The sequence below is a fragment of the Canis lupus genome, assembly GCF_048164855.1.
Source record: "Canis lupus baileyi chromosome 5 unlocalized genomic scaffold, mCanLup2.hap1 SUPER_5_unloc_3, whole genome shotgun sequence".
Taxonomy (NCBI): domain Eukaryota; kingdom Metazoa; phylum Chordata; class Mammalia; order Carnivora; family Canidae; genus Canis; species Canis lupus.
This window is the reverse complement of record NW_027326410.1, coordinates 153,200-170,570: the sequence shown is the minus strand read 5'-3', so window position 1 is coordinate 170,570 and position 17,371 is coordinate 153,200. Positions and strand designations below refer to the sequence as shown.

The following is a 17,371-nucleotide window of genomic DNA, read 5'->3' as shown; positions in this document are numbered from 1 at the left end:
TGATAGCCATATATAATATATATAAGTATAATTTTTTTATATAAGTATAATTTAAACAGATGTCCCAAAGCCAGTCCATTGATTGAATTTAGAAAATTAAATATCAGGAAGAAACTTACTAATTAAATAAATAACACAGCAGTAAAATTTTTGGGGTTTGGTGCCATCAGAACTGGGTTTGAATTCTGCCTATGGGTGCAGCTGCCAAGTCACCCTGCTTTCCCAGGCTCCATGGTTCTAAAAGGATGATAATATGTACCTCAAATAGTTACTGAGAGGATGAAAATGACATATATAATATATACATCTTTCTATATAACATGACATGTATATACACACACACACACACACACACACACACACACACACTTACATATATATAAAGAGCCTGCCTCGCAGCGGGTGCATCAGAATGGCTGCTGCTATCCTTAAAAGAGTGGCATCTTGCCAAGTTGAGCTGTGGTGTGGGGCAGGTGGCTTTCTAACAGGCTTCTCCCTGGATTCAAGTCCAGTTCCTGTATACCGAACAAATCAGACAGCAGCAAAGTCCTTGACCTCGATGTTCCCAGTGTAGACAGAATTTGGCGTGCTGGCCTGAAAAATGCTGTGTGGACAGCCCTGTATCCATGGTGGGATCTGACCACAAATACAGCTCCCCAGAGAGGCTGCAGGCAGTACTGTGCCCCCCTAGAGGGTAGCTCTAGCTTAGCTCTTTCCTGTAGCTTGACCACAATGCAGAGGCCACACTTGTATCTACAGGTAGGAATGTGCTGCCGTGGCCACCTCCGCACCTTAGGTTGTGTGTTTTGTTGGGACCTCTGTGACTGGGTGTAACCTCAGAGTACGCCCTACGGTCACTGACAGTATAAAGCCAAATAACACAGGATATTTCAGGTTTCTGTCTAACTACACACAACTATCTGTTAAAAGTCCTCAAGCCATTTCTTCAGAGACCATATGACTCAGATATGTGTCCCCCGAATGTGTGTTTGGGTTTTTGGTGAAGAAGGTGATGTGACAATTCAATGGGAGAATCAGTAGAAAACCTTGGCTTGTGGCTGCCCTGATCAATCAAGGCTTTTGCAAAAGCCTCTTCTGTGAGCAAATACCATACTCCTAAATCCACCACTGCCTTTAAGACACTAACATGGTTTCCTTTGCTCTGAATGAGGCCTCATGTGATGGACTCTTGCCTGCCTCTCTACCATCACACCCGCCTTCTTTCCTCACTGCCCTTGTGGCATGGACTGCTGAGTGTCCACCCACATCCCTCCTCCACTCTTTGATGCTAATTTTAGCACAGCAAATGGCTTCCAGCCACAGGATACATCTCTCAGCCTCCCCTGAATCTTGCTATGACCCTGTGAATGAGAAGTGAGAAGTGATGCACGCTACTTGTGTTTCTCGCCCTACATCAAGGCTCACATGTGTATCCCAGGTCACATCCCTCTCCCTACTCCTGAAGGCTAAAGAATAGAGACCACTGGGTGGCTTTGGACTCTAGCCAACCCACTGACAGTGGTAGAGCCACGTTACTGCCCCTGGACCACTTGCTCAGTGTCACATGAGAGGAAACAAACTTCTAGGTTGTTTAAACCACTAAGTTTGGGAGTCTGTATGTGAAAATAGTTTATCCTGGACTCAACATACTCAGGGGCGCCTGGGTGGCTCAGTAGGTTAAGCATCTGTCTTCAGCTCAGGTCATGATCCCAGGGTCTAGGGTTCGAGCCCCATGTCTGGCTTCCTGCTCAGGGGAACTGCTTCTCCCTCTCCACCCTGCTCTCTTACTATCTCTCTCTCTCAAAAAAAAATAAAATACTTTTTAAAAAGTTAACCTACGGGATCCCTGGGTGGCGCAGTGGTTTAGCGCCTGCCTTTGGCCCAGGGCGCGATCCTGGAGACCCGGGATCGAATCCCACATCGGGCTCCCGGTGCATGGAGCCTGCTTCTCCCTCTGCCTGTGTCTCTGCCTCTCTCTCTCTCTCTCTCTCTGTATGACTATCATAAATAAATAAAAATTAAAAAAAAAAAAATAAAAATAAAAAAAAAATAAAAAATAAAAAAAAAAAATAAAAAGTTAACCTACTCATAGGAGTTGATTTGGCAAGCATTTGGTACCTTTGTATGAAAAGACAGACACATGGTCTTGGATGGGAGACAGCTACTTGCCACGATGTACAAATGGAGAGCAGAGCAGGGGCTGACTGCTACTCATCTCTTCTGTTGGTGCCTCTGGGCTCCGCACAAACCCAAATCTCTAGTAGGTGGCCCCACCATTCTTCCTGTGTCTGGAATGTTCTCCAAATGCCCATACCACATTTTGCACTGCTCACATCCATCCTTTGGGCTTTGGATTCACTCTTGCTCCTCCGGGGAGTCTGTATTTACTGCCTGCCTACATATGTGCTCTCCTAGCACTGCCTCCTCTTCTCTGTTGTATGGACATCACTGTTTGTCTCGGGAGACTATAAGATTCCTGAAGGCAGAAGCCAGGCCTGTGTCATGCACTTCTGCATTGCCAGGCACAGTTCATGCCATGGTGCAGAACGTAGTGAATATCTGCTGAATGAAGCAATGAACTTCTCCCCATTTTTAGTACTGCCACATAACCACAATTAGGATCGAAATACTAATATTTCGAAATGCTCTGCAAATGTGAAGGCAAACAAAAGCAGCATTTGAGGAGGGTACATATTTATGATCTTTTTCTTCTGCATAGCCACAGAAGCCCAGTGCTTAAATTGTTTATTTTTGTTTTTAAACAATACAGAAAGGGGTTGGGATCCTATAATGCATTTGACTTTTCAACTCTATATTTTCCCTCTGCTAGAGAAGTTTAATTTTTCTCTGTGATTTTTTTTTTTTTTTTTTTTTTTTTTTAGTTTGTACCCTGGAAAAGTAAGGTGATAAATACAGGCAATCATTGCAAAGTATGACTATTGCCGGGCGCTAATGTTTTCAAATTGCTGATGATTTTTAGGGACACCACAAACTGGCCGCACTGTCAGTAGCATTTGGCAGTCATAACTGGCAGCAGGAAATCAGACTGTAAATTTAGAAAGCATTGTACCATATTTGGGAATGCACCTCAAAGTCACCTCCAAATATGTCATGGTCATGTAGCTGGGGTTCAGAGTGAAGTTAACTATCCCTTATTATGTATTTTTGTGGTATGTGAAAAACTTCAAAAAGCATGGCTGGGAAAAAGAGAAAGCCAGTTTGTTGCATCAAGGTAAAAATTTCAAAGCTTTTAACTTTAAAAATTACCACTACCAAGTTAGGAAAGCCATTTAGCACTGATACTTTCTTCATAAACACTTGACTTTACTGAAATAATTTTAAAATTATTTCTGCTACTTATAATTTTAATGCTCATTAAGATCATTTTCATAGTAATGGCTTATGTCAGAGTAAGCTGATAGGCTGAAAAGAGATACTTAGTTTTTTTTTTATTTATTCATGATAGTCACACAGAGAGAGAAAGAGAGAGAGAGGCAGAGACACAGGCAGAGGGAGAAGCAGGCTCCATGTACCGGGAGCCCGACGTGGGATTCGATCCCGGGTCTCCAGGATCGCGCCCTGGGCCAAAGGGAGGCGCCAAACCACTGCGCCACCCAGGGATCCCCTTAGTTTTAATACATGAGAACTTTAACATACCATAGGATCATGGAGAGGATAAGATTCTAATTGTGAATGTCTCCTCTTGAAATGCAACATTAAGTAAATCCTTTTACTCTGTGTTAAGGCATAACACTTGAGAAAAAATAGCTTTGCCGATTACGTGTATTATGGTAATTCATCCAATGTGCTTAGGGCTCCTCTAGTGCCCCAAAGGAGGAAACCAGTTGTCATGTAAGTTTCTAGGACATTTGTGACAAAGTTCTGCACCAAAGCAATTCAAAATAAGTAAGCTTTGCTATGGTCAGGAAACCTGACAGGGACACAAGGACAAGAGAACAGATAGAGGGGGCAGCCATTCCTGGGCAGCCTTCTTGAAGGGTCAGTCCTAGGAATAATCTCACTGAACAGTTTAGAAAAAAACATACACAATGAAATCCAGTCTGTGAACACAAGTAAGCTATGAGGAATATTAAGCAGAGAGATCCAGTGTCATTGTGCCCAGACAAAAGAGTAGCTGGTTAAGTTTTATTTTGGACCAGAAAAAAAAAATTCAAGCACTTTTGAAAAGGAATATGAGTTGAAATGAAAAAAAAAAAAAAAGGATCAGAAGGGCATTTTTAAAATCTCAGTTTTGTTTGTTGCTGGAGCTGAAATATGCAGAGCATCTTTTTTTTCCCATTTAAGTCCAATTTAGTTAACATACAGCATATAACTAGTTTCAGAGGTAGAATTTAGTGATTCACCATTGCATGTAACACCCAGTGCTCATTACATCAAATGCCCTCCTTAATGCCCATCACCTAGTTACCTCATACCTCCACTCAATATGCAGAGCATCTTAACCTCAAAGTAATGTTGATTGTGTTAGCCCCTGAAGACACAGAGATGAAAGTAAGGGGTTCAGCCTTCAGGAGAAGCTGTGAGTGTGTTTGACTGCAAACCAGTATGGTGTAGGAGCAATGGTCCACCACTGGTGGAGGTGGGCATCTAAAAGGTCAACCACAGCTAGATCCTGGCCCCACAGATTACACATAGCAAACAAGGGAGCCACATGCTCCTATAAGACCCACAGGAGAGTTTTCAGGAACAGAGAGGCCCCATTGAATGAAAGAATTGCTGATGGAGGCAGTTGACTATGACTACAGATTTCAAGATCAGGTGCAGGCATGATGGCCCATGGACCAGGGAAAACTAGACACACCTCAGGAAGTGCTAGCCCCGGGAGTCCAGGTCCAGAAATCAGGCCAGACCACCTCCCTCTCCATGGGTACTTACACCAAGGGATGCAGTGTGTATATATGGGTAAGAGCATGGGATCTGGAGCCTGTGTTCAAATCCTGGCTTTCCCAAACGTTGCAACTTTGGGCAAGTGACTTAATCTCTCTATGCTTTAGTTTCCTCATCTGTAACACTAGACTATTAATGATAGTATTTAACTTTGGGTTTGTTGAGAGCATTAAATGAATTGACATATATAAGGCCCTTTGAATAGTACCTGATACCTGGCAGGCATTAATTGTTTGTTGAAATCTTAGCTATTGCTATTATTAGTTCCATCCTTCCCAAGGGATACCTATCCTCCCTGCCTCTCCTGGATCTTTAATGGTGGAATGAGTGGAGGAATGTCATTTCTGGTAAAGACTGGGTGATGATGATCTGAGAAAGCTTGCCTGAGCTTTCACTTATATCTGGCCTGGGCTTTGCTTTGTAAAGGGAGAGATCTTCCCCACCACCCATTCCCTGAGTCACTGGGCACAACAACCAGAAAGCTGGGAAGTCATTTATTCTCTGTCTCCTGGGTTCCCCTCCACAAGGCAGAGAGAGGGCTATTACCCTGGGCCACTGGCTGCCATATGCCTTGCTTCTCACCCTGTACACTTCTTGAGAGCTAGACTGTGCCTTTCCTATAGTGCCTTTCACATCACATCCCATCACAGGTGATCAGCAACATTTTCTTGATTGACACAGGAAACAAAGAACTGCCCCACCTGCTTATCATACCCAAAAAGATGTAATAGAGAAAAAATTTACTTAAAAGTAAAATCTTCGGATCCCTGGGTGGCGCAGCGGTTTGGCGCCTACCTTTGGCCCAGGGCGCGATCCTGGAGACCCGGGATCGAATCCCATATCGGGCTCCCGGTGCATGGAGCCTGCTTCTCCCTCTGCCTGTGTCTCTGCCTCTCTCTCTCTCTCTGTAACTATCATAAATAAATAAAAAAAATTAAAAAAAAAAAACGTAAAATCTTCCCAGAAATGTAAGATGTGTATTGAAGAAGCTAGATTAACATAAAATTAGTATTGATACAAATAAGCTACTTTAGTAACCCAGATCCAAGTAGATTTTAAAGTAAGATTGAAGGAATGACTTTATGAAAATGTCTGATCAGAATCTCTGGACTGGTCCTGGAATCAGCTTAGGGATGTGACCCATTCCAGTTCTCTCAGGATACAGAGACAGGGTGAATAAATAAAAAAAATCTTTTAAAAAATGTAACACTTTGGTATATAATTGAAATTCTGTAGACTAAGTATTTGGCTTAAAAAATATCTTCTCTAAAATTTGTAAACAAAAATTTTCAAATCTGGGAACAGTAAACAAGGCTATCACTCGTGTAAAACTCAATAGCAATGTGTTTGAACTGTGTTCTACCAAATGTCTAGCTAAGACTATCGGAATAGAGGGACTGAGTTTCTGGGATTGTGGTGCAAGTAGTGGTTTGGGATAGTTGTTGAAAGGGTACAAGTGTAGATTGGGCAGATCTGTGTGGAATGAACAAATGATGAACCAGCTTACATCACCAGTTGAGGAGTGAGAAGCAAGGAGAGGTGTTTTGCAGTGAGAAAGAAATTCTAGAAAATGAGCATGGAGACCAAAGTTTGGCCCTCTTTCTATGGTGAAGATGAGTGGTTTTTTTGCATATCATAGAATCAAAGAAGGTACCAGAGAGTCACTATGAAAAACAAGAAGAAATAGGCAGAGTTCTAGGAACCCAAGCCCTACTTTTTCTTCAGATGTTCCATTTTGTCTTACATATGATATTTATGTATATATGAATTTCATGGGATAGTTAAGATTCAGTTTGAGGGCAGGAGAGGAAAAGATTTCCACTGCTTAAAAAAATTTTTTTTTAAATCACTGGCCTATAAATACCATGCTTAGGGCCAGCCCTGAAGTTCTAAACAGCTAACCTAGCAAAAACCATGCAAGGTGGGCTCTGAAATGAACACAGTCTTTGTGTTCATTAATTAATAAAATTAATTCAGTTTCTTTCACTGAAATTTTAAATTCTTACACAGATGACACTAAGAAGTATCCTTTTAAATAATTTTAGCAAAAAAGAGAAGACTAAAATTAATATTTAGGCATATATTAAAAACTTCAAGGATTATCAGGAGTTTTTGTCAGAGTTGTTGGAAACATTACTTTGCAAAATTAATGGTCATATTTTTGGTTGCCATTTTTACAAATCTTAAACATTCGGTGGGTTTTATTTTATTTTTTTTTATTTTTATTTTTTTAATTTTTTTTTCTATTTAAATTTTTTTTTAATTTTTATTTATTTATGATAGTCACACAGGGAGAGAGAGAGGCAGAGACACAGGCAGAGGGAGAAGCAGGCTCCATGCACCAGGAACCCGATGTGGGATTCGATCCCGGGTCTCCGGGATCGCGCCCTGGGCCAAAGGCAGGCGCCAAACCGCTGCGCCACCCAGGGATCCCCCATTCGGTGGGTTTTAAAAGAGAAATTAAGTAAGCACAATCACATTTGACTTATTCCTTCCCACAAATTGTATCACAAAAGGAAAACATTTCCCAAATGGGTAGCAAGTGATGAGACAGACTTCTAAGGCACACTTGATAGCAGTAGGGTGCAAGGAAAGGAAGACCAGAAGAGGCCTTGAGAATGAGGTTAAGTCAACTGGAGTTTAAGAAAAGCAACCATTGGGCAAAAAGAATCTTTCATTTAAGGTTATTTCCCAAGAAATTAGTCATTTATTTTCATCCTTATGAGCTTAGTTCCAATTTAGTAGGAGCAGGGAAAGCTATTTCTTTGACAATGAAGAAGAAAAAATGTGGCTCTTCTCTCCAGCCTTGTGCTTTATTTTTTTTTTCCATATTAAGCTGCTCTTAAAGCTGAAAAGAAATCAAAATGAAATTGGGAAAGTGGTTTCACTAAAGGATTTTTTTTTTCCTTTTCAATTCTTCAGCTTCAACTTTTCTGGATATCTTTCCATTTTTGCTCCCATGCAGGACGAATTCTATATCTAGTAAGGTATTTTAAATATTAACATGTCTTTGGTTTTGAATTCCTTCTAATAATGTGCCAGTTTTTGGAGATAAATATAAATGCAAACAATATAACATTAATAATTCAGACTGATTCTAGTATTGAGGAGTATTGTGGAAATCATTATCCCTTTTAATATATCCATTTTGAGATAATGCTTGGCCTTATTTTTATAATAAACAATTTTAAATTTTTTCTTAGCTTGGCAAGATATAATTTTATAGTTTGACATCAGACTTTATAAATTCTTAGCATTTGCTAGAGCAAAGTAAACCAAACCAAAATCTTTCCAATGATAATTTCTTAAGGTAATTAAGCTAAATACCTTCTTATAAATGGCGCTTATCTTTTATTGTTTTAAAATACTTCCATGTGAAATTATCAATTATAGACCTACGTCTGTATTTAGTAGGGATATTACTCACATGAACTTGCATTCAAGATTAAAAAGAAAATTGAGTTACAGGCAGAAAATAATTTGACTTTCTGTCCTACACCTACAAACTTATCCTTAACTACATTCAGTCTATACACCTCTCTTGTCTTTGCGTGTTCCTTCTCCTGGCTATACTCCACTATACTCATGATCTCATTTTATCTCCAAAAGCTGGAGATTTTGACATTGGCTATTCCCTCTAACTTCTGCATATTTAATCTTAATATCTCATTGCCTACTTACTCATTTCATATTGCACCATCAGTTGATCACATCCACTATGGAATCCACCATATCAGAGGAGTTTCATTCTCTAGAGATCCTCATTTCTCCAGCTGTCCTTGATTCTTCAGCCAATTCCATTGGCTTTTACCTTCAAAAATTCTGAGATTGCTTTATTGGTAATCTCTAGAATTTTCAAGTATCCAAATCCAAGGTATTCTTTTCAGTCCTCAAATTACTTAATCTCCCTAAGTCTCATTATAATATTGATCCCACCATCTTCTTAAAGTGCCACCTTTCCTTAGCTCCTGTGATTCCATAGTCTCCTGGTCCTCCTTTCACCTCTTTGTTGACTCTTCATCTCCTTTGCGGGTCTCACTTCTTTCTGGCTAATCCACTTGTTATGACTTTTTAAATAATATAAGTAATGTATGTTCACTGATAACAAATTAGAAACTAAAGATGAAAAAAAAAAGATAAAAAATATTAACTGAAGCCTGCTGAAGAAGACCTCTGTGAATTTTTTTTTTTGATGAACTTTGGCTTTGAACATCTTGAAAGATACAGAGATGTGATATATGTGTATATGTGATATCACACACATATTTACATAGCTTTATGAAGCCTATGTATCTTTATGAAGCCTTAACAACAGCTTTGAAAGCCATGGTCCATGAATTATGAGACTGGGTGACATTTCTCTTAGAGGGTATATAGAGAAAAGAAAAAATGAGAGGGTTGATATGATATCCTGAGTCATACCACGAAGGCAAAGAAAGAGGATTATGCACACACACACACACACACACACACACACACACACAAGCAGAGTATTAAAGAGAAAAAATCAAAACAAATAAGGAAAGTGCTATTTTAGGAAAGTCAAGAAGAGAGATTATTTTGAGAACAAGGACATAACCAGTGGGACCAACTGAAAAGTGAAGAAAAACAAGAACAAAAAGCACATACTAGATTCATAGCAAAGCAATTTCTAATAACCTCAGAAAAGAGATGAGGAAATGAAGACAGCTAGTGAGGCCACTCTGGAAAGTTTGGCAGAGAAGAAGAGGGAACAAGAATGGTAGCTGAAAGGGGAGGTAAAGGCAGATTGGGTGGTTTTTTCTTTGTTTATTTTGTGTCCTGAGACAGTAGAAACTTGAGTGTGCTTATGTGCTCATTGGCAAGTGCAGGAAGAGAGGGGAGCCAGTGAAGGTATCGGACTGAGAATGATATGGAGCAAGCTCCTAGAGGAATGGAGAGGTAGGGGAACACAGAGCTTGAGGGCATGGAGATGAGTTTAGCCTGGAGGAGAGACACCTCTTGTGTATGACAGATGGCAAGGGGGAAAGGATGGGCACAATTGCAGTGGTAATCTATGCACGAGATGACAGGGAGCTGGGCAATTTCCCTTTTTGTGATTTCTATTTTCCCCATCAAGTAGGAGGCAAAGGCACAGGCTGAGAGCAAGGGAACTGAAGTAGTGAGTTGGGTAATTTGAGGAGAATAGAGAAAGTTTTAAATAGCTGCTGCAGAGAAAAAAAGCTGATGAGAAAGGATACCTTTGTGGATTGCCAGAATTGAGAGCCAGTTGAGATAAGAGACCATGAACATGTGTGCATTATCCAGAAGCTTAGTTGGGATCTGGGATTTCAATTTGTAATATCAGTATGTTAGGAGAATAGTAGAGAAAAGAGAGCTAAACTTAGTGATGGAAAAGCAGCTGACATGGTGAAGCCCAGAAGGTAGATAAGAGCAGGAAGACTGTGAATATACAAGTGTCTCCTGTGTTTTCAGTCCCGTTCTGTCTCTACCAGAACCTGGAGCTTCTGCTAGAGGGCAATTAGAGGCAGATATGGAACAGTTACTGGATTAGTAAGGCCCAAGTATGACCATGAGAATAGCTGACGAGTTTTATGGAGTAGGGGTAAAAATCAATGGAACTGAGAAGGTCAAATTCTGAGGCTATGGGTGACATTATTGTTTGGGTCAAAGTGTTTATTTTTTTTATTTTGAGATGAGATGTCATCTTAAGTCACAATTTTATTCATGTTACCAAAAAACAAAAACAAAAACAAAACACCAAAACAAACAAAACCCATAGTCAGTAGTTCAGATGTTAGCTAAGGCTGCCATTCCCATGATCATGTAGGAAATATTGGCTCAAGCTTCCCTCTGCTTTCCATGCCCTAGACAATGTCTAATTTAGAGGGAATTCTGTGTATTACCCAGAGTCTGATTATTTCATTCAGGTTATGGATTGTTTCATTCTTATAAGCATTTTGTACCCAGAGCTGACATAGATTTCAAATTTCACCCTTTTATCTTGTTCTCCCCACTAACTTCTACCTTGATGAGAATAATAAACAAAAACATTCTTATAAAGTCATTGTATACAAAGCAAAAAAATTTAATTAAAAAAATCAAAGATCTGTAGTGATGGAAGGAAGTATACATTGTAGCAATGCCAACAACTTCAAGACAGGTATTACATTTGGCAGCTGGTAAAAAACCCATGGCCGTTTCTGAACTAGGCTTTCATTCTCCCAGTGGATCACTTTACTGTCTCTTCCCTTCTCTGCCTTTTCTTCTTAAAAAGAAGAACAGATTCTCACAAATTGCTGATCTGAGTGATTCAGTTTTCTCTAGGCTATACCTTTCAAAGTTAGCTCCAGATCTTCTTGCATATCAAAAATTTGGCCTCATCCTTAAATCCAAGAAAGATGATAGTGGCTCAGATCACCGCAGCAGAGGTAAAGAGGTCAGATTCTGGGTACATTTTGAGGGTAAAACAGGATCGGTTCATGGCTTGGATAAAGGCAGTGAGAGAAAGCAAGAAGTCAGGGATACTCCAAAGTTTTTGGCCCAAGCAGCTAGAGAGATGAGTTGACATGAACTGAGGTGTGGAGGCCATAGGGAAATAGGTTTTGAAAGGGTCAGGGATTGAGCTCTGTTCATCCTCTGTGAAACTCAGTGTATTTTCTTTCCAAGTGCAGATGTCAAACAGGCAATTGAATGGTCTGAGCTGGAGACTTATATATACATATATTTGATAAATAAATAAATAAATAAATAAATAAATAAATAAATAAATAAATAAATAAATAAATAAATAAAATATGTATATATACAGCCTCTCTCAGAAAAATATTTCTAAATACTCTCTCAAAAACTGTTCTAACAATAGAACACAGGCAACCACATAGACTTTCAGTCTCTTCTCAATGGGAGATAACTCACGTTAAATGCAGGCATTGTATTAAGAGTTGATATCCAGGACATTTTTCCTGGAGTCTGAAGAAAACCTATAGCTTGTTCCAAGCATATTAAACTCTTGAATATACTTTTGCTTCCTTCTGAAATCTAACATTACGTTCAAGTGACTAAAAAAAAGACGGAGAATTGGAGAGGAGAAAATAACAAAATTTTGTAAATTCAAATTCAGTGGAAGAGTGACAACTGCCTGGCAGACCTCAGGAATCAGAATGTAAAGTCAACAGTGGGAGAAACTCAAAAAAAACCCAGCTTACAATGTGGAAGCCTCAAAATATTAAGAACTGGTAGCCCTAAGTGCCTCTGGAATTGGTCTGTAGGGTTCAGGATGGAGGCTATAATAAGGGAAACTGAGTAAAAGCTAGAGCCCCTTCCCTAACTCCACTCAGTAAGTCACTGCCCTTTCCCAACACAGCAGCTGCCCAAATAAAACAGTCTCTGGACTGGAGGACAGCAGCCCCTGTGAAGTAAAGATATTCTACTGAAGATGGAGATTAAGTGACCATATAAACACCGAAGCTAAATGGATGATCTGCCCTTCTCAGTCTCAAATTCCTACAAGTGAGTCCCTTCCTCTACAGGTTGGAGTTTGAAAAGCTCTTCCTTGGAGAATCTGACTAGCTCAACACAGAAGATTTCAAGATACTGACCTGGGGAAGACCCCAGCCAGCCTTTCCAGGGCCTCTGGTGGCTGTGGGAAACTGTTGTATGTGAATTAGAAAAAGATGTTCCCTCTGAGAAGATGTAGCTTTGTTGGTCTGAGACTTAAAAAGGAGATAACACGTTTGAGGGAAGAAAAAGGCATCCCTTCTTCCTTGACCAGTGAAATAGTGAGAAAATGAGAGCTGCTTTTCAGGCCCCTTTAATCCGGTGTTTTCATCGAGAGCACAATCCTGAGTGGCCTGAGACCACTCAGATTATCCTACAGTAAAACACAGCCAACAAGCCCCATTTATGTGCTCAAATTCTCTATTCACCCAACAAGTAACATCTGAAGAATGTTTTGAATATAGAAGACAAAAACTGAAACAAATGGAAACAAATCAGTGCTTGGAAGAAACATAGTGTAGCAGAGAGAATGAAAAAAGTGAACATCCTCAGAGAGATAGATAGATAGAAAGAAAGAAAGAAAGAAAGAAAGAAAGAAAGAAAGAAAGAAAGAAAGAAAGAAAGAAAGAAAGAAAGAAAGAAAGAAAGAAAAGAAAAGAAAGAAAGAAAAGAAAAAGAAAAGAGAGCATTCAGGGAACATGAATTGGAAGATAAATCTCTCAGAGGTCTCTATCCATTGAGAAGATCCAATAATTATAGGGGCACCTGGGGTCCAGTCAGTTAAGCCTCTGATTCTTGTTTTCAGTTCACATAGTGATTTCATGGGTCTTGGGATCGAGCCCCACATCAGACTCCATGCTCAGCAGGGAGCCTGCTTGTGTATTCTCTCCCTCTGCTCCTCCCCACCATTTGCTCTCACTTTCTTTCTCCCTCTGTCTCTCTAAAAATAAATAAATACATCTTTAAAAAAAAAAAAAAAGAAGAAGAAGATCTAACAATTGTAAATATTTATGTCCCCAACTTGGGAGCACCCAAAAATATGTCAATTAAAAACAAACATAAAGAAACTCACTGATAATAATACAATAATAGTAGGGGACCTTAACACCCCACTGATTTCCAAGCAGAAAATCAACAAAGAAACAATGGCTTTGAATGACATACTGGATTAGATGAACTTAATAGATATATTAACACTTCATCATAAAGCAGCAGAAAACACATTATTTTCAAGTACACATTGAAGATTCTCCAGAATAGATCACATACTGGATCACAAGTCAGCCCTCAACAAATAACAAAAAGATTGAGATCATACCATCCATATTTTCAGACCACATGCTATAAAACTTGACATCAATCACAAGAAAAAAATTGGAAAGACCATAAATACAAGGAACTTAAGGAACATCCTACTAAAGAACAAATGGGCTAACCAGGAAATTAAAAAAGAAATTAAAAAAAAAAATACATGGAAGCAAGTGAAAATGAAAACATGACAGTCCAAAACCTTTGGGATGCAGCAAAGACAGTCCTAAGAGGGAATTATATAGCAATACAGGCCTACTCTAGAAGCAAGAAAAATCTCAAATATTCAACCGAACCTTACACCTAAAAGAGCTAGAAAAGGAGCAGCAAATAAAGTGTAACATCAACGGAAAAAAGGAAATAGTAAAGATTAGAGCAGAGGTAAATGATATAGAAACAAACAAACAAACAGTAGAACAGATTGACAGTAAGAGCTGGTTCTTTGAAAGAATTAATAAAATTGATAAGCCCTTAGCGAGACTTACCAAAAAGAAAAGAGAAGGTACCCAAATAAATAAAATCACAAATGAAAGAGGAGAGATCACTACTAACACCACAGAAATACAATTAGAATATTATGAAAAAATTATATGCCAACAAACTAGGCAATCTGGGAGAAATGGGTAAATTCCTAGAAACATACAAACTACCAAAACTGAACAGAAATAGAAAATTTGAACAGACCATAACCAGCAAAGAAATTGGAAGATTAATCAAAAATCTTCCAACCAACAAGAGTCCAGGACTAGGTAGCTTCATAGGCAAATTCTACCAGACATTTAAAGAAGAGTTACTTCTTTAACTTAATCTTCTAAAACTAAACTTATTCTTCTCACATTGTTTCCAAAAATAGAAATGAAAGGTACAATTCCAAAGTCATTCTACAAGGCCAGCATTACTTGATTCCAAAACCAAAGACCCCACTAAAAAGGAGGGGAGAATTATAGGCCAATAACCTTCATGACCATGGATGCAAAAATTCTCATCAAGATACTAGCAAATCAAATCCAACAGTACATTAAAAGAATTATTCACCATGATCAAGAGGGAATTATTCCTGGGCTGCCAGGATGGTTCAATATTCACAAATCAATCAATGTGATATACCACCTTAATAAAAGAAAGGATAAGACCCATGTGATCCTCTCAGATGCAGAAGAAGCATTTGGCAAAAGACAGCATCCATTCCTTATAAAAACCCTCAACAAAGTAGGAATAGATGGATAGATGAAACATACGTCGACATCATAAAAGCCATATTGGAAAGACCCACAGCTTATACCATCTTCCTGAGAGCTTTTCCTCCATGGTCAGGAACAAGGACAGGGATGCCTTGTTCTCACCACTACTATTTAACATAGTCCTGGCAGCCTTAGCCTCAGCAATCAGACAACAGAGAGAAGTAAAAGGCATCTAAATTGTCAAGGAAGTAGTCACTTTCACTATTTACAGATAACATGATACTCTATGTAGAAAACTTGAAAGACTCCATGAAAAAATTGCTAGAACAAACACATGAATTCAGTAAAGTCTCAGGATATAAAATCAACATACAAAAATCTCTTGCATTTCTATACAGCAATAATGAAGCAGCAGAAAAAGTCAAGGAATTGATCCCATTTACAATACACCAAGAATCGTAAGGTATCTAGGAATAAACCGAAGAGGATTAAACCGAACCCAAACCATAAGATGCCTAGGAATAAACTGAATCAAAGAACCAAAGACCTGTATTCTGAAAACTGTAGAACACTTATGAAAGAAATTAAAGAAGACACAAAGAAATGGAAAACATTCCATGCTTGTGGAAGAACAAACATTGTTAAAATGTCTATACTACCCAAAGCAATCCACACATTTAATGCAATCCCTATCAAAATACCACCAGCATTTTTCACAGAGCTAGACCAAACAATCCTAAAATTTGTACGGAAATTCAAAAGACCCTGAATAGCCAAAGCAATCCTGAAAATTTTAGAAAAGCAAAGCTGGAATCATCAAGACAGTATGGTACTAGCACAACAAATACAAGTACAACAAATGGTATGGTACTGGCACAACAAATACAGGTACATAGATCAATGGAACAGAACAGAGAATCCAGAAATGGACCTACAACTCTATGGTCAGCTATTCTTTGACAAAGCAGAAAGAATATCCAATGGGAAAAAAATCTCTTCAACACATGGTATTGGGAAAACTGGACAGCAACATGCAGAAGAATGAAACTGGACCACTTTCTTGAAATAAATTCAAAATTGATGCAAGACTGAAATGTGAACCAGCAAACCACCAGAATCCTAGAGGAGAACACAGGCAGCAACCTCTTCACCCTGGGCCAGAGCAACTTCTTACTAGATACATCACTAGAGGAAAGGGAAACGAAAACAAAAATGAACTACTGGGAGTTAAGATAAAAATCTTCTGCACAGTGAAGAAAACAGTCAAAAAAACTAAAAGCCTATGTAATGGGAGAAGATATTTGCAAATGACATATCTGAAAAAGGGTTAGTATCCAAAATCTATAAAGAAGTTAGCAAACTCGACACCCCAAAAACAAATAATCCAGTTAAAAAATGGGCAGAAGACAAAATAGACATTTTTTCCAAAGACCCAGATGGCTAACAGATATATGAAAAGATGCTCAACATCACTCATCATCAGGGAGATAAAATACAAATCAAAACCACAATCACCTCACCTGTCAGAATGGCTAAAATTAACAACTCAGGAAACAATGTTAGTGAGGATGCAGAGAAAAGGGAACCGTCTTGGCACTGTTGGTGGGAAAGCAAGCTGGTGCAGCCACTCTGGAGAACATTTTGGAGGTTCCTCAAAAAGTTGAACTTTTTGCTCAAGGAATTGAGGAATTGCTATGCCCCAGCAATTGCACTACTAACGATACCAAAATACAGAAAGAATACATGCATCCCAATGTTTATAGCAGCATTATCAACAATAGCCAAACTATGGAAAGAGCCCAGGTATCCATCGACTGATGAATGGATAAAGAAGATGTGGCATATATACCATAGAATATTAGCCATCAAAAAGAATGAAATTTTGCCATTTGTAACAATGTGGATAGAGCTAGAGTGTTTTATAAGCAAAATAAGCTAAGCAAAATAAGTCAGAGAAAGACAAATATATGATTTCACTCATATGTGGAATTTAAGAAACAAAACAGATGAATATATGGGAATGGGGAAAATTAGGGGGAAGCAAACTGTAAGAGATACTTCATGATAGAGAACAAACCGAGGTTGCTGGAGGGGTGGTAGGAGGGGATGGGCTAGGTGGGTGATGGGTATTAAGGAGGGCATTTGTTGGGATCCCTGGGTGGCGCAGCGGTTTGGCACCTGCCTTTGGCCCAGGGCGCGATCCTGGAGACCCAGGATCAAATCCCACGTCAGGCTCCCGGTGCATGGAGCCTGCTTCTCCCTCTGCCTGTGTCTCTGCCTCTCTCTCTCTCTGTGTGTGACTATCATAAATAAATAAAAATTTAAAAAAAAAAAGGAGGGCATTTGTGATGAGCACTGGGTGTTGTATGTGATGAATCACTAAATTCTACTCCAGAAACCAATATTGCACTGTATGTTAACTAACTAAAATTTAAATAAAAATTTAAAAAGAAAAAAACTCTCAGAAAGAGTAAAAACATAAAGAGATGAAAAAA

General features: G+C 39.0%; 1 protein-coding gene and 1 long non-coding RNA gene across 15 annotated transcripts in view; one reads left to right on the top strand and one right to left on the bottom strand.

Annotated features, from left to right (window-relative positions):
- LOC140629416 (uncharacterized) overlaps positions 1-17,371 on the bottom strand; it is a 187,166-nt gene that overhangs the window by 94,951 nt on the left and 74,844 nt on the right. The gene's annotated exons all lie outside the window — the stretch shown is intronic.
- The window catches only part of LOC140629411 (outer dynein arm-docking complex subunit 2-like), a 272,107-nt gene that overhangs the window by 199,080 nt on the left and 55,656 nt on the right, over positions 1-17,371 (top strand). The window contains exon 24 of one of the 14 annotated variants that reach the window (XM_072818876.1): positions 7,831-7,895. The exons of the other annotated variants lie outside the window; for them this stretch is intronic. Within the exon in view, the coding sequence (XP_072674977.1) occupies positions 7,831-7,895 (65 nt within the window). The remainder of the gene's footprint in view (positions 1-7,830; positions 7,896-17,371) is intronic. 14 annotated transcript variants of the gene reach the window in all.